Raw genomic sequence first — 23,774 nt, 5'->3', positions numbered from 1 at the left:
CACTTTAACTAACGTTAGCCTTTATTCATAAAAAAAATCTGATTTTATTGAGTTCTCCATCTGGTCAATATTAAAGGGCACTTAATTTAATATAACAGGCTTTTAAAATTCTATATTGGTATATATTCTCTACTTAAAATATCAAAAGGATGCAAAAGGCACTAATTTTGTGGAACGACCCAATGAAGTATTGTTGCAATGTCTTTGGAGGAACAATATGGGTTGTCTCGTAACTAGCTTTTGTGGTTAAAACCTCTCCAGGGTATGTGGGACGCTAGCGTCCCACCTGGCCAACATCCGGTGAAATTGCAGTGCGCCAAATTCAAAAACAGAAATACTCATAATAAAAATTCATAAAACATACAAGTGTTCTACATCGGCTTAAAGATTAACTTCTTGTTAATCCAACCGTTGTGTCAGATTTCAAAAAGGCTTTACGGTGAAAGTTGCAAAAATTCTAAAATGTTTGCCTTATTTCAGTTTGACAAAACAAGCATGATGTAAGAAATACTTTTCACATATAAACTGCTGTTAATCTTTTCAATAACCCAAATTATCATTTTCTGCTGTTTTGAAGATGGTGTAAAAGATGCACAAACTAAACTTTGAGGGGCCAATCTGCAGGTCAAACAACAAGGCAACCAACCTGCCACCTTTTTGGATAAACCTCTTTGGGATGGGCCTAGAGAAATGTAACCACTCTTAAATTCATAGACTGACTTATGGGATGCAAGGACTGACCAACCATGAGATCAAATTAATGATAGTTTTAATCATGTTTTGAAGCTATACAGTGTTTGTTTACATTGGCATTGTTTAGCTTATTTTTGGTTCTGATGGGTTAAACAGTTGAACCACAGATGCGCCAGATATTTCACAGAATTTATATATGTGAAGCATCCAAGTTGGCTTTTCCACTCACTACAAAATATGGTGATGAGAGGAAGCCCAGTGGCCGGCAGTGGGAGAAGATGGAACGATATGGATTTTGGCCGACATTCTGCAAACTTTCTCATCTATAAAACATTTCCATTCAATTTTCTGTTTCCAAAACTAGAATCTGTAACATGGTGGACTGCGTTTTGTAGACTTTGCCAAAGTAAAAAGGGCAAATTGAGTTATTGCACACCCACACTTCATAGTAGGTATTCCCTAACAGAAATATGCAAATAAATGCTGAAACACACCAATAGGATCTCACTAACTCATTCTTGGCTCTGCCCACCTCCTTGCTTGTTCTGCCCAATTTGATAAATGTTTTCCTATTGGAAACCTGGTCTAGGCTGTGTTTTAATCAAATCAACTACAGTGCATTCGGAAAGTATTCAGACCACTTCACTTTTTCCACTGTTTTTTGATACGTTACAGCCTTATTCTAAATTTGATTACAAATTGTTACCTCAATCTACACAAAATACCCCATAGTGGCAAAGCAAAAACAGAATTGTACAAATTTTGGGAAATGTATTATAAATACATTTTATCACATTTACGTAAGTGTTCAGACCCTTTACTCAGTACTTTGTAGAAGCACCTTTGGCAGCTATTACAGCTTCAAGTCTTCTTGGGTATGACGCTACAAGCTTGGCACACCTGAATTTGGGGAGTTTTTCCCCATTCTTCTCTGCAGATCTTTTCAAGCTCTGTCAGGTTGGATGGGGTGTGTCGCTGCACAGCTATTTTCAGTTCTCTCCAGAGATGTTCAATCGGGTTCAAGTTCGGGCTCTGGCTGGGCCGCTCAAGGACATTCAGAGACTTGTCCCGAAGCCACTCCTGCGTTGCCTTTGCTGTGTGCTTAGGGTTGTTGTCCTATTGGAAGGTGAACCTTCGCCCAGTCTTAGGTCCTGAGGACTCTGGAGCAGGTTTTCATCAAGGATCCCTCTGTACTTTGCTCTGTTCATCTTCCCCTTGATCCTGACTAGTCTCCCATGCCCTGCCACTGAAAAACATCCCCACAGCATGATGCTGCCACCACCATGCTTAACCGTAGGAATGTTATTGGCCAGGTGATGAGCAGTGCCTGGTTTCCTCCAGATGATATCTTATCCATATTTTTTGAAACTGCACTGTCTGTTAGGGGCTCGTAAGTAAGCATTTCACTGTAGGGTCTACTACACCTGTTGTATTCGGCGCATGTGACTAAGCAAATTTGATTTAATGTGACGCTTGGCATTCAGGTCAGAGTTCAATCTTGGTTTCATTAGACCAGAGAATCTTGTTTCTCATGGTCTGAGGCCCTTAGGTGCCTTTTGGCAAACTCAAAGCGGCCTGTCGTGCCTTTTACTGAGGAGTGACTTCCATCTGGCCACTCTACAATAAAAGCCTAATTGGTGCAGCGCTGCAGAGATGGTTGTCCTTCTGGAAGGTTCTCCCATAACCACAGAGGAACTCTGGAGCTCTGTCAGAGTGACCTTCGGGTTCACTCTGTCAGCTCTTGGAAGAGTCTTGGTGGTTCAAACCTCTTCCATTTTAAAGGGCAATGGAAACACTATGATTTAGAAAGCAGTAAATCGCCATATTGGCATTGTGTCACTGGCAGGAGACAATTTTTTCCCAAAAATGGCTGAATTTACAGAGTAGCTCCGAGTCTGATAATGAGTTTATTACAGAGAATGAAATAATGTTAGCTAGGGAGCTAATAAAACTACTGAAGCCGTTCATGTTTGAGCCGGTCGTTGTCCCTGATCAGAGTTCGTTCTCGTAACAGTAACGTCAGCTAGAGGGTCGGCATAGGCAAACAAACTGGTGTGAGTGGGAATGCTGCCAGATAATGGCGTGTGTGTGTGTGTTGTAGAGGGATAGTGGCAATACAGCACAAAATCCCAGCGGATGGTGGCTGTGTTACATCCAGTCAATCTGTCTGGATGGCGATGTATTTATTGGCTGTGTCACTAATCCTTATGAAGGACTTCCTGGCAGCGAGGTTACTCGACCAGTCAGCAGCCGATATGCCAGTTTAAATAATTGGTGAAATTTTGCTTGACTATAAATTAAGGTTTATATCAGTAGTGGATAGGTGCTTATATACTCAGAAAAGAAAGAAACGTCCCTTTTTCAGGACCCTGTCTTTCAAAGATAATTAGTAAAAATCCAAATAACTTCAGATCTTCATTGTAAAGGGTTTAAACACTGTTTCCCATGCTTGTTTAATGAACATGCATCTGTGGAACAGTCATTAAGACCCTAACAGCTTAGGCAATTAAGGTCAGTTATGAAAACTTAGGACACAGAGGCCTTTCTACTGACTCTGAAAAACACCAAAAGAAAGATGCCCAAGGTCCCTGCTCATCTGTGTGAACGTGCTGCAAGGAGGCATGAGGACTGCAGATGTGGCCAGGGCAATAAATTGCAATGTGGCAGACCACGTGTAACAACACCTGCATAGGATCGGTACATCCGAATATCACACCTGCAGGTCAGGTACAGGATGGCAACAACTGCCCAAGTTACACCAGGAACGCACAATCCTGCCATCAGTGCTCAGACTGTCTGCAATAGGCTGAGAGAGGCTGGACTGGGGGCTTATAGGCCTAATTCAAGGCAGATCCTCACCAGATATCACCGGAAACAATGTCGCCTATGGGCACAAACCCACCGTTGCTGGACCAGACAGGACTGGCTAAAAGTGATCTTCACTGACAAGTCACGGTTTTCTCTCACAAGGGGTGATGGTCGGATTCACGTTTATTCGTCGAAGGAATGAGTGTTCTATGGAGCGGGATCGATGTGGAGGGTCTGTCATGGTCTGGGGCGGTGTGTCACCGCATCATCGGACTGAGCGTGTTGTCATTGCAGGAAATCTTAAAGCTGTGTGTTACAGGGAAGACATCCTCCTCCCTCATGTGGTACCCTTTCTGCAGGCTCATCCTGACGTGACCCGTCAGCATGACAATGCACCACTCACAGAACGAGCAGTATGGCGGATTTCCTGCAAGACAGGAATGTCAGTGTTCTGCCATGGCCAGCGAAGAGCCTGGATCTCAAATTTTTCATATGTGAGAATATTACCCTTGTTGTCGAAAACATCAAGAACAAAGTCTATAGTCCTCACGCCAACTGGGGTAGAACAATGACTTATTCCTTAGTTATGTCTGAATTATTCCACAAAAGAGCTTTATGTGGGGGAAAATTGTGCAGAAAACATTTTCCAGGCCATTAAAGCTTGTTGGTGAAACCTATCCAATTTAGCGGTTAATCTTTCAGGAATATAGTTACATTTCTGAATTACCTCCCAATTTATTAAACACATTATTTGAAATGAAATACCATATTGAATCAGTATTTATCAAACCATCTTTTCAACCAGTTGATCTTGAAAGTGTTATTTATGTCAACAAAATCCAACACTTGCAGACTCAGCTCTTTTTTATTAGAAAGGACTGAGTTTTTTAGTTTGAGACTTATTTTTCCAGATGAAGTCAAGAAAGGTCTTATTAATCTCTTTACAAGTAGCAGGATTTACAAGTATAGATAATGAGGGGTACACAAAACAAGACAGTCCCTCTCCTCTGCCTTGGACAGAAGTACTCTCCCAAGTATAGAAAGATCTCTTTATAGCCAATTATTAAATATATATATATTTTTTTAAATTTTAATTTATTTTTTTTACCCCTTTTTCTCCCCAATTTCGTGGTATCCAATCCAAGCTACTATCTTGTCTAATCGCTACAACTCCCGTACGGGCTCAGGAGAGACGAAGGCTGCGACCTCCGATACACAACCCAACCAGCCGCACTGCTTCTTAACACAGCGCGACTCCAACCCGGAAGCCAGCCGCACCAATGGTATCTATTCCTTTCTTTAACCTGTTGAGTCTTCCCAGCCTGGTGCAGGTCTACAATTTTGTTTCTGGTGTCCTTTGACAGCTCTTTGGTCTTGGCCATAGTGGAGTTTGGAGTGTGACTGTTTGAGGTTGTGGACAGGTGTCTTTTATACTGATAACAAGTTCAAACAGGTGCCATTAATACAGGTAACGAGTGGTGGACAGAGTAGCCTCTTAAAGAAGAAGTTACAGGTCTGTGAGAGCCAGAAATCTTGCTTGTTTGTAGAGGACCATAATTTGCAAATAAATTCATAAAAAATCCTACAATGTGATTTTCTGGATTTTTTTTCTCATTTTGTCTGTCATAGTTGAAGTGTACCTATGATGATAAATTACAGGCCTTTCATCTTTTTAAGTGGGTGAACTTGCACAATTGGTGGCTGACTAAATACTTTTTTGCCCCACTGATACATTACAAAATATGAAAATAGAATTGTCAAGTTTAACAGTTACTTTGACCCATCTCCCATCTTGTGACGATGTGGATTCTAGAATGTTACCTTCAAACTTGTGAATAAGTGTCAAAACACCAGCAGAATGGCTTGATCCATGACTGAAATAGGCTATGTCTCCCCATTGTGATTTCCAAAATTTCAAATCACTTTTACCCGACAAAATCTGCGTTACTGCGTTTACAATATAAAAATAAAGCTTTCCTTTTTGTAAGATCTCTCAAACCCCTAGCATTCAGACTAACGATACTGAGTGAGTTAAACAAACTCCTGCATTAAAAGAGAACACAAATTAGATAACAGAAGTAGTAATGTGAACAATAAAACAAACCAGTGAACCTTGAGAGGATTACTCTGACGGAAAACTACGCTCAGCTGAGGTAGGTGGTTAACAGTATAACAAATCTATTTACTTCCTTTTATTTTTTAGTTGGCAAGTGTTCATCAGTTGTAGTTCAAACGGTACATTTACTCGTGGCGGTACATTAACTGTACTCTTGACTTATAGTTCCAGTTTGGTTAATGTCAACAGAGTTACCCAGTAATCATTCTTCCTTCGATAAACGCGTGTTGGCCCTTGAACCCAGCCAAACTGAGCAATCGGGGAAGAGGGGCCTTGGTCAGGGAGGTGACCAAGAACCCGATGGTCACACTGACAGAGCTCCAGAGTTCCTCTGTGGAGATGGTTGTCTTCTGAAAGGTTCTCCAATCTCTGCAGCGCTCCACCAATCAGGTCTTTATGGTAGTGGCCAGACGGAATCCACTTCTCAGTAAAAGGCGCATGACAGCCCACTTGGAGTTTGCCAAAAGAGCGCTCAGCACCTGAGACTGGGCGAAGGTTCCCCTTCCAACAGGAAAACGACACTAAGCACACAGCCAAGACAATGCAGGAGTGGCCTTGGGACAAGTCTCTGCATGTGCTTGAGTGGCCTAGCCAGATCTCAGACTTGAACCTGTTCAAACATCAGAGTGATGGCCTCTATTAAAAATAGGAAGATCCCATCAGCTTTCTATAGGCTAGACCTACTATATTTATTTCTCAACCTTCCTAATATTAAGCACATTGGTTATTTTTAAAACAGGCTGGCATGAAAATGTGTCCGCCATTTGCTATTTTAGTGATTAGATCGAGACCGTTGTATGATAATGGTCCATTCAAAATCAAAATAAATTTCACTAATGCTTTTGCTGTTCGATAGGCTACTCATCTTGTTGGCTGACGAAAAGTAAATGTGGACAGTTCTTCCAATATATACAGTGCCTTGCGAAAGTATTCGGCCCCCTTGAACTTTGCGACCTTTTGCCACATTTCAGGCTTCAAACATAAAGATATAAAACTGTATTTTTTTGTGAAGAATCAACAACAAGTGGGACACAATCATGAAGTGGAACGACATTTATTGGATATTTCAAACTTTTTTAACAAATCAAAAACTGAAAAATTGGGCGTGCAAAATTATTCAGCCCCCTTAAGTTAATACTTTGTAGCGCCACCTTTTGCTGCGATTACAGCTGTAAGTCGCTTGGGGTATGTCTATCAGTTTTGCACATCGAGAGACTGACATTTTTTCCCATTCCTCCTTGCAAAACAGCTCGAGCTCAGTGAGGTTGGATGGAGAGCATTTGTGAACAGCAGTTTTCAGTTCTTTCCACAGATTCTCGATTGGATTCAGGTCTGGACTTTGACTTGGCCATTCTAACACCTGGATATGTTTATTTTTGAACCATTCCATTGTAGATTTTGCTTTATGTTTTGGATCATTGTCTTGTTGGAAGACAAATCTCCGTCCCAGTCTCAGGTCTTTTGCAGACTCCATCAGGTTTTCTTCCAGAATGGTCCTGTATTTGGCTCCATCCATCTTCCCATCAATTTTAACCATCTTCCCTGTCCCTGCTGAAGAAAAGCAGGCCCAAACCATGATGCTGCCACCACCATGTTTGACAGTGGGGATGGTGTGTTCAGCTGTGTTGCTTTTACGCCAAACATAACGTTTTGCATTGTTGCCAAAAAGTTCAATTTTGGTTTCATCTGACCAGAGCACCTTCTTCCACATGTTTGGTGTGTCTCCCAGGTGGCTTGTGGCAAACTTTAAACGACACTTTTTATGGATATCTTTAAGAAATTGCTTTCTTCTTGCCACTCTTCCATAAAGGCCAGATTTGTGCAATATACGACTGATTGTTGTCCTATGGACAGAGTCTCCCACCTCAGCTGTAGATCTCTGCAGTTCATCCAGAGTGATCATGGGCCTCTTGGCTGCATCTCTGATCAGTCTTCTCCTTGTATGAGCTGAAAGTTTAGAGGGACGGCCAGATTTGCAGTGGTCTGACACTCCTTCCATTTCAATATTATCGCTTGCACAGTGCTCCTTGGGATGTTTAAAGCTTGGGAAATATTTTTGTATCCAAATCCGGCTTTTAACTTCTTCACAACAGTATCTCGGACCTGCCTGGTGTGTTCCTTGTTCTTCATGATGCTCTCTGCGCTTTTAACGGACCTCTGAGACTATCACAGTGCAGGTGCATTTATACGGAGACTTGATTACACACAGGTGGATTGTATTTATCATCATTAGTCATTTAGGTCAACATTGGATCATTCAGAGATCCTCACTGAACTTCTGGAGAGAGTTTGCTGCACTGAAAGTAAAGGGGCTGAATAATTGTGCACGCCCAATTTTTCAGTTTTTGATTTGTTAAAAAAGTTTGAAATATCCAATAAATGTCGTTCCACTTCATGATTGTGTCCCACTTGTTGTTGATTCTTCACAAAAAAATACAGTTTTATATCTTTGTTTGAAGCCTGAAATGTTGCAAAAGGTCGCAAAGTTCAAGGGGGCCGAATACTTTCGCAAGGCACTGTACGCTTCGGAAACGTTAAGGACGAGCACAGTTGCTTCCCCGATGTCTGTCTTCAATTGTAGCCTGTGGGAAAGACCCGATCATGTGACAGAGCCATGTGAGTGAGAGGTGCAGCGGGGAGAAGGGAATTTATAATTATTATATTCAGCCCATTGCACAACCGCCACTAAAGGCATAGATTTTTTGGGGGGGGGTTATGGTAACACAAAGGGGATTCAGATGGGAAATTCAAGGAATTATCAAGTGCTTGTCAACTTGTGAATGAGAGACTGATGTGTGTACAGCCTGCGGTAAAACAAAGCAGAGCTTATGCCTTTCATGTGAATTTTTTTCAAATCATCATTAGTCGCATCATGCAGCCTTAGAATGTATTAAAAATCTAAACATTTGTATCATAACTAAAGTTACAACTCTAAATTAAGCATATAGTAGTACTTGTTTTCTTTGTTAACTTCTTGGCGCACCCATCCCGTTAGCGGGATCGTTTTCGTCAACATCCGCTGAATTGCAGCGCGCCATATTCAAATTACTAAAAATATTACATTTTCATGAAATCACAAGTGCAATATAGCAAAACAGAGTTTAGCTTGTTGTTAATCCACCTGGCGTGTCAGATTTCAAAAAAGCTTTACAGCGAAAGCAAACCAAGCGTTTATGTGAGGACATCTCTCAGCAGACAAAACATTAAACAGCTAGCAGCAAAGTAGATTGGTCACAAAAGTCAAAAAAGCAAAAAAATTAATCGCTTACCTTTGATCTTCGGATGTTCGCACTCACGAGACTCCCAGTTACACAATAAATGCTTGTTTTGTTCGATAAAGATTATTTTTATATCCGAAAACCTCCATTTGGTTGGCGCGTTTTGTTTAGTAATCCACAGGCTCGTGCAGGTCATGACGGGCAGACGCAAATTCCAAATAGTATCCCTCAAGTTCGTAGAAACATGTCAAATGTTTTTTTATAATCAATCCTCAGGTTGTTTTTAAAATAAATAATTGATCATATTTCAACCGGGTGGTAGCTTTCTCAATAGCAGAGAGAGAGAAAATGTCTGCTCCAAGCTGTTGGCGCATGCAAAACTCTAGGGACACCCAGCCATCCACTGACGCGATGTGATTGTTCTCGCTCATTTTTCAGAATAACAGGCTGAAACTATGTCTAAAGACTGTTCACACCATGTGGAAGCCATAGGGTTTGGAATCTGGTTGATATCCCTTTAAATGGAGGGAAGGCATGCAATGGAACAGGGAGTTTTCAAAATAAGAGGCACTTCCTGGTTGGATTTTCCTCAGGTTTTCGCCTGCAATATCAGTTCTGTTATACTCACAGACATTATTTTGACAGTTTTGGAAACGTTAGAATGTTTTCTATCCTAATCTGCCAATTAAAATATGCATGTTCTAGCTTCTGGGCCTGAGAAATAGGCAGTTTCATTTGGGTACGTTTTTCCAACCAAACATCAAAATACTGCCCCCTACACTCAACAATTTAACCTCTCAACACAATAGCTGCATGTGTGCACTCCTTCAAATCATTTAGAGAAAATAGCTGAATAAAATACAAAGGATATGTTCAATTGTATTCTTCATAATATAATATAGTAATATAATATAGTTATGCTAAATGAACTAGTGTAGCCCACAGCCATATGGCATAGCCAGATCATGTTCTGTTTTTCTGAAGTAGACTTAATTTTCTTCATGTCATATGTTTCTTTAGACCTGATGGTGTAGGCTATATTACATGGATTTATTCAACTTTTTCCAAATGTAGTTGTTCCAAAGTACAGCATCAGTGGTTTGTAGGCTGTGTGTGGAATCCAGGAGATGCTAAATGTTTAATTGTCAATTACCGTGAGACCAGTAGTTATTTGCTTGACAATCACTGGCTGACACAATTTCATGACCGCCACAGCCCTAGTGTACTTTTTTTTACAAGTATAATGAATCCCTCAGTTTTGTCATTGATGTTTCTGCCTTAAATCACTGACTACAAATATAATATGCATATGCATTCCCTCCAGTGGAAAACTGTTATTGGGGGAGAGGTCTATTTAAGAAAAAGATTAACTAATCACACTTTTTTTTTTATGTCATAAATGTGAGGATTCCATTGATAATTTGGTGTTCCTCCTTATTTTTCTCACATTAAAAAAAATTTGGTGAACACGATACTGTTTTATTCACATAAATCCCCTATTTGTTTGTTCCTACCTTCCCTGTAGGGATCTGATGGACAGGCTGGTGGATGAGGCTGAAGGCTTGGTGGTAGACGGGTCGGCCTCTGTGTGCTCCAGTAGCAGTGGAGGAGGTCGGATGGAGTACTCGGCAGAGCACCAGCTCAACCTCCTTAACTCTATCACGGCCAGCGACCTCTCTGGTGAGCAGGGCCACGGGCCAGGACCGAGAAATCAGAGCAGACGAGAGAGAGAAGGCTTGTGAACTCCACATAAATTTTGATGGATAGAGTGAAGAATGCGATTAGCAGTGGTAGCCGCTTGGAGCATGAGGCTGTAACATTTTAAGCAGTGATTTTCTTTTCTTCTCTGTATGCTTCTGGGGTCATACATAGTACGCTTCTCAGAGTAGGAGTTCTAATCGAGGATCAGGTCCCTCTTGTCCATGTAATGTTATTCATTATGATATAAAAGTGAAACTGATGTTAGATCTGCCCTTCTACTCTAAGATGCTTGATACATATGGCTCCTGATCTTCAAGCTCATCCGCTATGAGAAGGGTCCTGACCATGTTACTTGAACAAGGAAAACCTAGGTCCCTATAGCATGTTTTCCTAGTAGGTCACATTGACACCAAAAACTCCTGTCTGTAGCGACGATGCAGTCTCTAAATTTTCTTCTCCCCCTCACTCCAGCATTGACCAGCAGTGTGGCGTCTGTATGTAACCCGTCTGACGTGGGCTGCCTGGAGTCCTACAACTTTCCTACGTTAGAGGGCCTCCACCGGGGCTCCCTGAGCCATGACGAGTCCCTGGGATTCATCCCCAATGGCGCAGGAGACCCCGACTGCATCAACCTGCTGGACGCCGGCTTCTACCACTCCGACCTGGGCCAGTTGGCCTCCTGCACGGACGACTACGACAGACCCCCCTCCAAGCGCCTCAAAATGAGCTTGCCCGAGGCCACTGTAGAAAATCTGGGCCTGGATTCTGAGCCACGCCCGCATCCTATCACGAGCAGCAAGATGGCAGTGTCGGTGACAGACTTTGGCAGCCTAGTGACCGATGAGGCCAACGGCTACATTGGAACACGACCATGCACACACAAGACACCGGTACCAACCGCACACAGCCCTACAGTCGAAGTGAATGGTTGCTAGGTAACCGTGTGAGAACGCCTGCGCCACGTCACACCACTTCTCCCTCCCTACTTTATGATGGAGCCCACCATCTGTGTACATATTTGTTCATTGGAGATTATATTTATTGTGTGTGTGTGTGTGTGTGTGTGTGTGTGTATATATACATACACATATGTGTATATATACATTTGTGTGTGTGCGTGTATATATACATATATGTATGTATGATTGTACAAAAAATTAAGAATGCTTCCTAATATTGAGTTGCACCCCCTTATGCCCTCAGAACAGACTCCATTCTTCAGGGCATGGACTCTACAAGGTGTCGAAAGCATTCCACAGGGATCCTGACAGTTGTGTCAAGTTGGCTGGATGTCCTTTGGGTGGTGGACCATTCTTGATACACACTGGAAACTGTTGAGCTTGAAAACCGTAGCAGTGTTGCAGTTCTTGACACACTCAAACCCGTGCACATGGCAGCTACTACCATACCCCGTTCAAAGGCACTTAAATATTTTGTCTTGCACATTCACTGTCTGAATGGCACACATGCACAATCCATGTCTCGAGGCTCTCCTCCCTTTAATCTACACTGATTTTGAAGTGGATTTAACAGGTGACATCAATAAGGGATCATAGCTTTCACTTGTATTTACCTGTTCAGTCTGTCATGGAAAGAGCATGTTCCGTACGCTCAGTTTATATGATATACATATGATGTTTTTTTATTATGACATCAGTGATGTCTTCTTGTACAGCAAAAAAAAATATTGAATATAGCCATTTATTTTTCCGTCCGGAATTTTGGGAAATGCCCATTTTTGTCCGAATACTGTGTGAACAGAACTACTGGTGGGAGATTTGTGCTTTTGGGGGTCTGTTCCACATCAGTGGATCCCATGAGCGTTATCCTTCAAGTGTTGGCAAATCTCACCACGACATCTATGACTAGTTCTCTTCCTCGCTGGTGTATGAGCAGCATTCTCTCACCATTGCTACTTTCCCAGTGTTTACAGGTACCAACGACCTGGCCCTAAATGTAGCATTTTGTAAGAGGGTCCCCAGGTTTTGTATATTTTGTACAGATGTACTACTTGTCATCCATGTGCATAACACTTTTTTGTAAATGTTTGCCTCTGTATGTGTATCCTTTTATTTAACTAGGCAAGTCCGTTAAGAACACATTGTTATTTACAATGCCTGCCTACCCTGGCCAAACCCAGACGACGCTGGGCCGATTGTGCGCCGCCAAATATACTGTAAATAAAGAGATGTATATTCTGTTTTATTGGCTTGTTTTTTAAATATTTTTTCTCTCCTTCCCAGAATTTCATTAGATGAAAATATCAAAGTTTTGGTTTTATTTACATTTGATAAATGTTTTCCCAATTTCAGTTGGCTAGCTTGGGTGGCCTGGGTATTTATAAACATTGGACTGCAACATGGTCCTCAACATAAGATTCTTTGTTCATCTGAAAATGCTTTGTAAGCAGACGTGGGCACATTCAGCTGTTTAGTTTTAAATGCGCTATAGTACAGTTGTGTTTGACATTGTTATTTTTAAGTTAAAACAATGCATGTATGTATCTTATATCCAGCAAGCTATACTTTTCATAAGTAGTGAAAAGACTTGTTTGGGAGTTGAATCCCCCCACTCTTAAACATCAATTATGCAAATCCTGGGGGTTTACAATGCTGCTGTGAATGTCTCTACTCCTCTGCCCCATCTGTACCTGTGTGTCAAGATGTGCTGTTGGCCAGCGTTCAGTCAACTTCATTTATCTATGCATAATTTGAACTCACTTGGAATGGACGTGATAGAATGTCGGTGGTTTTGAGTACTTGAAGTGCATTAAGGGTATCTGAAAATGATGAGCAACTCGGTGTGAGTGTTTGAGGTTATTAGCAAAGGTTTGACTTGTTTTCAATTGAAATTATAGAGGCTGGTTCGGAAGTTATGGTTGGCTGAAGTGCAAACATATCTAGGGCTCCCAACGTTTCCTGATTTACCACACACGCAATTTATTAACCAGCCCATAATGCGTAAAACCAGATTTAGTTTTATCCTCTTTTCCTTTGACTTAATCACTATGGGCTTTGTCTGTGCTCACCCTTGAACCCTATAGACCCCCACAGTGGAGGTGTCATAATACCCATAAAACCTAGAGGTCAAACAGGGAAATTGTTTCCCACCATTTCATTTTTCCCATAGGGGATTTTAGAAACACTTAAAATAAGGTCTGTTTCATGTAGGCTAACCCTGGTGTGTCATTTTGATAGCCATGTAAATCACTCTGACAAGGTGACATCAATATATTCAGCTCTATTTACTGATTTGAATGCTAATTAGCATCAAAGTAGACATGCAAAACTACATCCATGCAAGCTCCTTCACATCATCTCTAGCTGACACCTTTGCTAACAGGTATTGTGTCAATTTAAAACTTGCACAAGACGATTCACATAATTGTCAAATTTTAAAGAAATGCAGCCAATTAATGAATTACTACATTTAGCCAACATTGGATAGTTAATCCAGAGATTCTTACCTTTACCTCGATTCTGCAGTCTTGTCAAGATCATGGCATTTGTAGTTCTTTAACAGCTAATTAGCATTTAATTTTGGGGAGGAAAACAAGGCTAATATACTGATGTCACCTTGTCCTAGAGAATTACACGGTTATCAAAATGTCACGCGAGGGTAAGCCTACACGAAACACAGCACTTATTTTAAGTGTTTCTAAAAATCCCCTATGGGGAAAAATGAATGGTGGAAAACAATTTGAACCATTTCCCTGTTTGACCTCTAGGTTTTATGGGCATTATGACTCCTAATGTGGTACTCTATTGGAAGTCAAATGTACTGTGTTGCTTCCCTCTTTACAAGGCAATAATTTCTAAATGTGTTAAGATGTATGTAAACCTTCCTCTCCGTGGAATTGTAACCCTCAGTCTACTGTCGTGGAAATTCTATACACTCAGTCCCACAGACGAGTACTCATCAAAGCTATTCGATGCATAAACCGTATTAAACCACTGTCATTTTTCTATTATTTATGTATTTTGAAGAGCATCTGATAGACCTGTGCTGTACAGTGCCCAGACTGTACTTGGGGTCATTTCACTGTCTCATAAATATAACTAGCAGTGTATGCGATAAGTCCTTAGGGAGCTAGCTATGGAACTATGGCAGTAGTGGTGTATGCAGTATTAAAATGTACTAGACAGCCTTTAGTTTTTGCTTGTCTATTTAACGTGTTGAGGGAAGCGAATGTCATTGAAGTAAGTGCTTAGTATCACAACCTACAGGAAAAAACAGTTTGTTCGAACTGAATGTTTGGCCTGTCTAGGATTACGACTTGTTGCTGTGTTGGTTGACATCCAGTTGTGTGAATACAGGCATGTTTAATGATTTGAGTGAGGATGAGGGTGGACTTTGCAGGAAAGTCACTTTTGAGTGTTTGTTTTTGTATCTCCCCATGGAGTCGTCTTTCCATTAATTTGTAACTGATTGTTTTTCCCTGATGTACTTACTTGAAGGATGTATACACGAAGTATACCAAACATTAGGAATACGGTCCTAATATTCGGTTGCACCCCCCACTCCTTGCTCTCAGAACGCAAAAGCGTTCCACAGGGATGCTGGCCGATGTTGACTCCAATGCTTCCCACAGTTGTCAAGTTGGATGGATGTCCTTTGGGTGGTGGACCATTCTTGTTACACACAGGAAACCCCAGCAGTGTTGCAGTTCTTGCCACAAACCGGTGCGCCTGGCACCTACTACCATACAGGCACTTAAATATTTTGTCTTGCCCATTCGTGGCACACATACAGTCGTGGCTAAAAGTTGAGAATGAACTGCTGAGCAGTTAATCCTCCTAGATGTTTCCACTTCATAATAACAGCACTTATAGTTGACCGTGGCAGCTCTAGCAGAGCAGAAATTTTACGCACTGCCTTGTTGGAAAGGTAGCATCCTATGACGGTTCCACGTTGAAAGTCACTGAGCTCTTCAGTAAGGCCATTCTACTGCCAATGTTTGTCTATGGAGAATGCATGGCTGTGTGCTCAATTTTATACACCTTTCAGCAACAGGTGTGGCTGAAAAAGCTGAATCCACTAATTTGTCCACATACTTTTTGTAAATATAGTGTATTTGACTTACCACAGTAAAGTTGTGAAGGTTGACCGTTCAATTGGGGTTAAGACTATAGTGTAAAGTAGACTAGACAGGATTTAATCTCATAATTCAAAAGTAAAGTTTATTGTTCATAAAACTATATACTCTTTCGTTGAATATTTTATATTTTGTTCCAGACAAATCATGTGTACAGATTCAGAAATAAAGGAAAATGTTCTTATGAATATGGTCTTCTCAGTTTCATGTTCTCCATTCTTGCTTCAGTCTCTTTCATTGTCCTTCCCTCATAGGCTACACAGAATCATCTGGCCACAGTTCTTCAGAGGAGCTTTCACTTGACTAGTTGAATAAGTACTTTTCATAATCTTACGTTTTCAAACATCTTAGACCTGGGTTGTGTGCACTAAGGCACACTGTAGCCAAGTGTTTCTTCTTGAACAAGTTCGAGTAGTACCGGTTTTAAAATGAGACCTAATGCACGATAGTGAAGTAGTTAGAAAAGAGTTCCTCCCCTGGACAGATGTCTCTTAATGCTACAAGGACCACACATCGTAAAGGCCTGGAGGAGAAGAGAGAAGCTGTTGTCACTCTAGTTAAGACTTGCTTTGGCCAATGCAAGCTGAGCCAGTGCTTGTCCAGATTTTGCTATGTAAAGATTCGCAGCCGATTCAAACGTCGATCGGGCGTGAGATAGACCATGCGACCAAGATTAAACATTGCGTGAGCAAATACGAGTCGAGAAAGAAGAAAAGTGGTAGAGCGAGAAGAGGACAGGTCCCACAGGCCAGCGTGGTGAATGCAAATTAAACTTGAGAGTTTGCAAGTGTGACTGAGTGAGCAGAACTGAATTGCTGCATGAATGCTGTGTGTGCTGATTCAGTTCTAAACAACCATCAGAGTCCATCCTCACCTTCTGAATCACTGCAACGGATTGTCCGGTCTGCTGAGATGGTCATTGGCTAACACCTGCACTCCAAGGTCCTGCACGACTCCAGGGCAAAGAAGCATGCAGGGTGGAAATTCTGCATCTATATATTTTGTCTGTTTATTGTCACAGTACCATTTCACAGACTCAAATTCCTGTACATGCAAATGTACTGGGAAAATAAAGCAGATTCTGACATGTTTAGCTGGTTTATCATATTCATGTCAGTTTCTATTATTTTGGACATATAATTCAAAATCCCCATTTGTGCTGTGTCCTTGGGCTTAATACGCTAAATATTGGATCGTGCCTTCAATTAGTGGACTCATTTTATGGTGTTTGCTAGAGCTGACTGTCTGGTTTTCGTTTTACAGATGAATGTTGCTGGCTAAGAAGTAATTAGCTAACTTACTCTAGCGTGTAGATTCCACTCAACTCAAGGTATAGTATGCCTATTTGAATTTATTTGGAGGTTACTGCTCAAGCAGGCTACCAAGCTAAACCTTAGTCTGAGCTAAACAGACGGCTCTGCAGTGCATCTGTTTGAAGGCACACAAACAAGAAGGCTCAACCAATCACACAATGGGTTACAGGCCAAATAATAGCCAGTCACAACACTGGATTGGCCAAGGGAAGGAATTTGTTAGTTTGGCCACTTTCACTGGAATAACGGACAATCTAAGGTTTCTAGACACTCGCCCGCCCCCCCATCAGCCTGAAATTGATAGTTACTGGGTATGTAATTCCAGTTCTATATCATAGAGCTAGATGTCTGTACTACTTGCCGGTCCCAACAATTCCCTTGAAAAAAAGGTAAGGCCCAGCTGTGGCTGCCACCAAGTACTAGAATGTAGTTCAATAGACTAACAACTACTTTGACCTAACTCAACTCGCCGTACCTAGTCAAAGTGTTGGCTCTCCACAGCCGACTGGCCGGTTCTCTGCAGGAATCCCTCCCCGGAGGAGTCTCTGCCTTCTCTGGAGAATGGATTTAGGAGGATGTGTCTGGTGACTTAGTCAACATTCCTGTTCAGGATCCTACCTCCCAGCCGTGGAGATATGTCACTCACCATGGAAGTCTACCTCGGGTTCAGATCTTCAGAGCTTTCCCCCCTCATGGGACAGTGAGACTAAGAGTCTGGCCCATTCATCATCCACAATGGATACTACAGCTGTCTCAGGTCCATCGGGTCCCACCACCCTTTGGTCCTTGAGGGGTTTGCGAAATTACTCGAGGCGAAAGAACGGCCGGACCTTATCAGCCGTTGCACCAGCTGTCGTCATCGGCAGCTCTATGGTAAGAAACATCTTGGTTCCTGGGGCAAAAACCCTGGAGCACGAGTACAGGACGTTACAAGGCAGCTTCCAACTGTTCTACGACAGCTGCTGGGTGCTGAAAGCGTCATGTTGGCTCCTGAACTCTGTCCACGAATTTCAAGGCTGCATTGAGACAATGATTTATCAATGACCCAAGCCCAACTCAGATAATCCCTGCCATTGTGTAGCCGACTTGTCGTAATGATGCAGCAGATTTACATTATCCCAGGGGTGTTGGCATTCACAATGTAAGTAATCTAATTTATGTCCCTCTAACTCCCCTGAATGCCTCTGTCGAGCCTATAACTAACTATTGTATACAGCAATCATGTGCCTATGAACCAGAGTTATACTGTTAGCACTGAGGCAGTGTGCCCTAGTAGGAAGTCTCACTCTGTACTATGAGCTCAAACAGTCTAAGTTTCCCAGTAAAGCGATTAACAAAAATCAAGCACCCCAGAAAAGTGCTAAAAATACCCCACTTTAACATATGTAGCCTAAGAAACAAGGTTCATGAAATCAATAACTTGTTAGTAACATATTACATTTATATTCTGACTCTCTGAAACACACTTAGATAATACACTGGTAGAAATACATAAAAAAAAGAAAAGACAAATGCCAATGGGGGCATGTTGAAGTCTATATTCAGAGCCGCATTCTGTGAAGCTTAGAGCAGATCTCATGTTAAATACTTTTGAAATAGTATGGCTACAGGTTCACCTGCCTCACAGGAAGCCTATTCTTGTGGGAAGCTGCTATAGACCAAGTGCTAACAGTCAGTATCTGGATAATATGTATGAAATTCTTGATAATGTATGTGATATCAACAGAGAGGTATATTTTCTGGGTGACCTTAATATTGACTGGCTTTCATCAAGCTTCCCAATCAAGAGAAAGCTTCAAACTAACCAGTGCCTGCAACCTGGTTCAGGTTATCAGTCAACCTATCAGGGTATTTACAAACAGCACAGGAATGAAATCATGTATTGGTCACATCTTTACTAATGCTGCAGAAATTCATTGGATGTAGTGATCACAATATAGTAGCCATATCTAGGAAAACCAAAGTACCAAAGGCTGGGCCTAATATAGTGTATATGAGGTCATACAATTAGTTTCGTGATGATGTAAGGAATATTTGCTGGTCTGTGGTGTGTAATGAGGAGCAGCCAGACGCTGCACTTGACACATTTATGAAGTTGACTATTCCAGTCACTAATAAGCATCAACACATTAAGTAAATTACTGTAAAAACGTAAATCCCCGCAGATTGAATAGGAATTGAAAAATAGTATGGTTGAGAGGGATGAGGCAAAAATGAATGGCAAATAAGTCTGGCTGCACAACCAATTGGCAAATGTACTGCAAATTGAGAAATCATGTGACTAAACTGAACAAAGAGAAGAAACTATACTATGAAACAAAGAAATTGTATAAAGAATGATAGTAACACGTTTTCGAGCACCTTAAATTAAATTTTGGGCAAAAAGTCAAACTCAGCTCCATCATTCATTGAATCAGATGGCTCATTCATCACAAACCCAGTGATATTGCCTACTTCTTTAATGATTTTTTTTCCCATCGGCAAGATTGGACACTGTGCTATCTAACCTCCAAACGAGCTTCAATGCCATACAGCACTCCTTCCGTGGCCTCCAACTGCTCTTAAACGCTAGTAAAACCAAATGCATGCTTTTCAACCGTTCGCTGCCTGCACCCGCACGCCTGACCAGCATCACCACCCTGGATGGTTCCGACCTTGAATATGTGGACATCTATAAGTACCTAGGTGTCTGGCTAGACTCTAAACTCCTTCCAGACCCATATCAAACATCTCCAATCGAAAATCAAATCAAGAGTCGGCTTTCTATTCCGCAACAAAGCCTCCTTCACTCACGCCGCCAAACTTACCCTAGTAAAACTGACTATCCTACCGATCCTCGACTTCGGCGATGTCATCTACAAAATTGCTTCCAACACTCTACTCAGCAAACTGGATGCAGTTTATCACAGTGCCATCCGTTTTGTCACTAAAGCACCTTATACCACCCACCACTGCGACTTGTATGCTCTAATCGGCTGGCCCTCGCTACATATTCGTCGCCAGACCCACTGGCTCCAGCTCATCTACAAGTCCATGCTAGGTAAAGCTCCGCCTTATCTCAGTTCACTGGTTACGATGGCAACACCCATCCGTAGCACGCGCTCCAGCAGGTGTATCTCACTGATCATCCCTAAAGCCAACACCTCATTTGGCCGCCTTTCGTTCCAGTTCTCTGCTGCCTGTGATTGGAACGAATTGCAAAAATCACTGAAGTTGGAGACTTTTATCTCCCTCACCAACTTCAAACATCTGCTATCTGAGCAGCTAACCGATCGCTGCAGCTGTACATAGTCTATTGGTAAATAGCCCACCCATTTTCACCTACCTCATCCCCATACTGTTTTTATTTATTTATTTTTCTGCTCTTTTGCACACCAATATCTCTACCTTTACATAACCATCTGATCATTTATCACTCCAGTGTTAATCTGCATAATTGTAATTATTTGCCTACCTTCTCATGCCTTTTGCACACAATGTATATATAGACTCCCCTTTTTTCTACTGTGTTATTGACTTGTTAATTGTTTACTCCATGTGTAACTCTGTGTTGTCTGTTCACACTGCTATGCTTTATCTTGGCCAGGTCGCAGTTGCAAATGAGAACTTGTTCTCAACTAGCCTACCTGGTTAAATAAAGGTGAAATAAAAAATAAAAAAATAAAATTAGCAAACTTAGGCATGACATGCCAGCAACAAACGCCGACACTACACATCCAAGTATAACTGACCAAATTATGAAAGACAAGCATTGTAATTTTGAATTCTGAAAAGTGAGTGTAGATAACTGAGGTTAGTAGTGGACGATATTGCCACTCCTATATGCCATATCTTCAATCTAAGCCCACAAAAAAAGTGTGTGTTCTCAGGCCTGGAGGGAAGCAAAAGTCAATCTGCTACCCAAGAATGGTAAATCCCTGTCGAGCCTATAACTAACTATTGGAAAAAATTGTTTGACCAGATACAATGCTATTTAACAGTAAACAAACTGGCAAGACTTTCAGTATGCTTATAGGGAAGGACATTCAACAAGCACGGCACTTACACAAATGACTGATGATTGGCTGAGAGAAATGTTTTGTTAGACTTTAGTGCGGCCTTTGACATTATCGATCATAGTGCCACTGTAAAAATGGATGCGTTATGGCTTTACACCCACTGCTATATTGTGGATAAAAAGTTACATGTCAAATCAAATTAAATTGTATTTGTCACATGCGCCAAATACAACCGGTGTATGCCTTACAGTTCAAAGCCCTTAACCAAGAAAGCGTTAAGAAAAAGACCTAAAAAAGAGTAACAAATAAAATTAACAAATAATTGAAGAGCAGCAGGGGTGCCGGTACAGATTCAATGTGTGGGGGCACCGGTTAGTCGAGGTAATATGTAAAAGTAGGTAGAGTTATTAAAGTGACTATGCATAGATAAGAGAGTAGCAGCTGCGTAAAAGGGGGGGGGGGGGGGGGGGGCAATGCAAATAGTCTGGGATAGCCATTTGTTTAGATGTTCAGGAGTCTTATGGCTTGGGGGTAGAAGCTGTTTTAGAAGCCTCTTGGACCTAGACTTAGCGCTTCGGTACCGCTTGCCGTGCGGTAGCAGAGAGAACAGTCTATGACTAGGATGGCTGGAGTCTTTGACAATTTTTAGGGCCTTCCTCTGACACTGCCTGGTATAGAGGTCCTGGCTGGCAGGATGTTCGGCCCCGGTGATGTACTGGGCCATACGCAGTACCCTCAGCAGTGCCTTGCGGTCGGAGTAAGAGCAGTTGCCATACCAGGCAGTATGTCTAACAGACCACAGAGGGTGTATAATCAGGAATTCTCCAGGGCAGCTGTCTAGGTCCCTTTAAGTCTTTACTAATGACATGCCACTGGCTTTGAGTAAAGCTACTACAGCAAGTGAAATTACTGCAACACTTAGAGCCGCAGTCAGTTTTAGAATGGGTGGCAAGAAATAAGTTGGTCCTAAAACTAAAAGCATTGTATTTGGGACAAATCATCCACTAAACCCTAAACCTCAACTAAATCTTGTAATAAATAATGTTGAAATTGAGCAAGTTGAGGAGACTAAACTGCTTGGAGTAACCCTGGATTGTAAACTGTCATGGTCAAAACATGTTGATGCAACAGTAGCTAAGATGGGGAGAAGTCTGTCCATAATAAAGTGCTACTTTGCCTTAACAACCCTATGAACTGCTGTCCAGTCGTGTGGTCAGGTGCCACAAATTACAATTGGCTCAGAACAGGGCAGGACGGCTGGCCCTTAAATGTACATTGAGAGCTAACATGAACACAATGCATGTTAATCTCTCAGGGCTCAAAGTAGAGGAGATAGACTTCATCACTACTTGTTTTTCTAAGAAGTATTGACATGCTGAATGCACCAAGCTGTCTATATAAACTACGAGCACACAGCTCGGACACACATGCATACCCCACAAGACATTCCACCAGAGGTCTCTTCACAATCCAGAACAGTCCAGAACAGACTATGGGAGGTGCACAGTGACTACATGGAACTCTATTCTATATCAGGTAACTGATGCAAGCAGTAGAATCATAAAAATAAATACACACCTATGCAACAGCGGAGACAGGCACAGATACTCACACGCATACACATGATTACACACGCACTCTACACACGTACAAATGGATTTTGTATTGTAGATATTTGGTAGAGTAGTGGCCTAAGGGCACACAATGTGTTGTGAAAAGTGTTATGAAAGTTAATATTTCTAATTGTATATAACTGCCTTAATGTTGCTGGACCCCAGGAAGAGTTAATAAATAAAAATATAAATAGACTGGTGGGCAAGAGAATCATGTATTGAACTAAACATGTAGACCAGTGGTACTCAGCTTTTACACTACGAGGTCCTGAGCCTGCTGGTTTTCTGGTTTTCTGGGGGGGGGGGGGGGGAACTGGCTTCGAGGTCTAGAGTTGAGAATGAGGGATGTAGACAGCCAATCAAATTTATTTATAAAGACCTTTTTACATCAGAAGAGGTCACAAAGTGCATATACAGAAACCCAGCCTAATGCCCTAAACCCACCCAGCCCTAATGCCCTAAGGTACTGGGTGCCCCTTAGTCTCATAGGCCAAGGCAATGACATCGCAGAGCCAGTGAGACAACCTCTGTTTTGAGAGTGGCCGACCAAGCGCTCCAGCACCATAGCACACAAACCCCTAACCATTGCTGTGCCCTTCACATAAGGTGGGGACAGGACACAGATGGAGTTGTTCCTCTCTCCAGCATGAAGAGGAGGAAAAAAGGCCTATAGCTCTAAGGTCTGCGATATGTAAGAGCTCTTAATAATCACAGGCATGACCACCGGATTAGGAAACAACACCGCCCTGCTCAGATCACCATTGATGGCGAGACATTCAGGTCGTGTTGACAGAGCGCGAGGTGCTTGGGCAAACCGAAAAGGCACTCATGTACTCATGTACGGACTTCTTTCAAACCCGCATATTCAGAATCTTCCTCATCTTTGGCATGAGGAAATAGGTAAGAGTAAAGCCCGTTGTTTCTCTGCTCTGGGGGAACTACTGTTAGCGCTTCCTTCACCAGAAGCTCTGCAATTTCCTTGTTCAGAGCTGTAACCTTCTCGGGTGACGCCATCAGCATTTACACGACTCCTGTAAAGGGTGGAGGGGCAGCGAAATTGAATGGCGTAACCCCACTGGATCAACGGCGGCAGGATCATCTAGAGACTTATCTTGCCATGCAAGTCTTCAGAATAATCTTCAGTCTCGCTGAAGAAAATAGGAAGACTGTAGCGGCGCGCTCCTATATACAGGGAGAGCTGTACTCCAATTGGCTGGAG

The 23,774-nt window shown here is 42.0% G+C and overlaps 2 protein-coding genes across 6 annotated transcripts in view; one reads left to right on the top strand and one right to left on the bottom strand.

Moving 5' to 3' along the window:
* Positions 1 to 12,741, top strand: part of LOC139408952 (mesoderm induction early response 1, family member 3 a) — a 43,004-nt gene extending 30,263 nt beyond the window's left edge. Inside the window, exons 12-13 of one of the 3 annotated variants that reach the window (XM_071153474.1) lie at positions 10,361 to 10,515; positions 11,008 to 12,741. In XM_071153474.1, coding sequence (XP_071009575.1) covers positions 10,361 to 10,515; positions 11,008 to 11,471 — 619 coding nt within the window. In that variant the 3' untranslated portion in view covers positions 11,472 to 12,741. The remainder of the gene's footprint in view (positions 1 to 10,360; positions 10,516 to 11,007) is intronic. The other 2 variants (XM_071153477.1, XM_071153476.1) reach the window with 2 other exon arrangements.
* Positions 12,742 to 15,689: 2,948 nt separating this feature from the next.
* LOC139408953 (SET domain containing 9) overlaps positions 15,690 to 23,774 on the bottom strand; it is a 28,334-nt gene continuing 20,249 nt past the window's right edge. For all 3 annotated transcript variants that reach the window (XM_071153480.1, XM_071153479.1, XM_071153478.1), the window contains one exon: positions 15,690 to 16,154. In XM_071153480.1, coding sequence (XP_071009581.1) covers positions 16,067 to 16,154 — 88 coding nt within the window. In that variant the 3' untranslated portion in view covers positions 15,690 to 16,066. The remainder of the gene's footprint in view (positions 16,155 to 23,774) is intronic.

Source organism: Oncorhynchus clarkii, chromosome 5 (genome assembly GCF_045791955.1).
Source record: "Oncorhynchus clarkii lewisi isolate Uvic-CL-2024 chromosome 5, UVic_Ocla_1.0, whole genome shotgun sequence".
NCBI lineage: Eukaryota > Metazoa > Chordata > Actinopteri > Salmoniformes > Salmonidae > Oncorhynchus > Oncorhynchus clarkii.
Note: the sequence above shows the minus strand (reverse complement) of the source record. Positions and strands in the feature narration are given on the sequence as shown.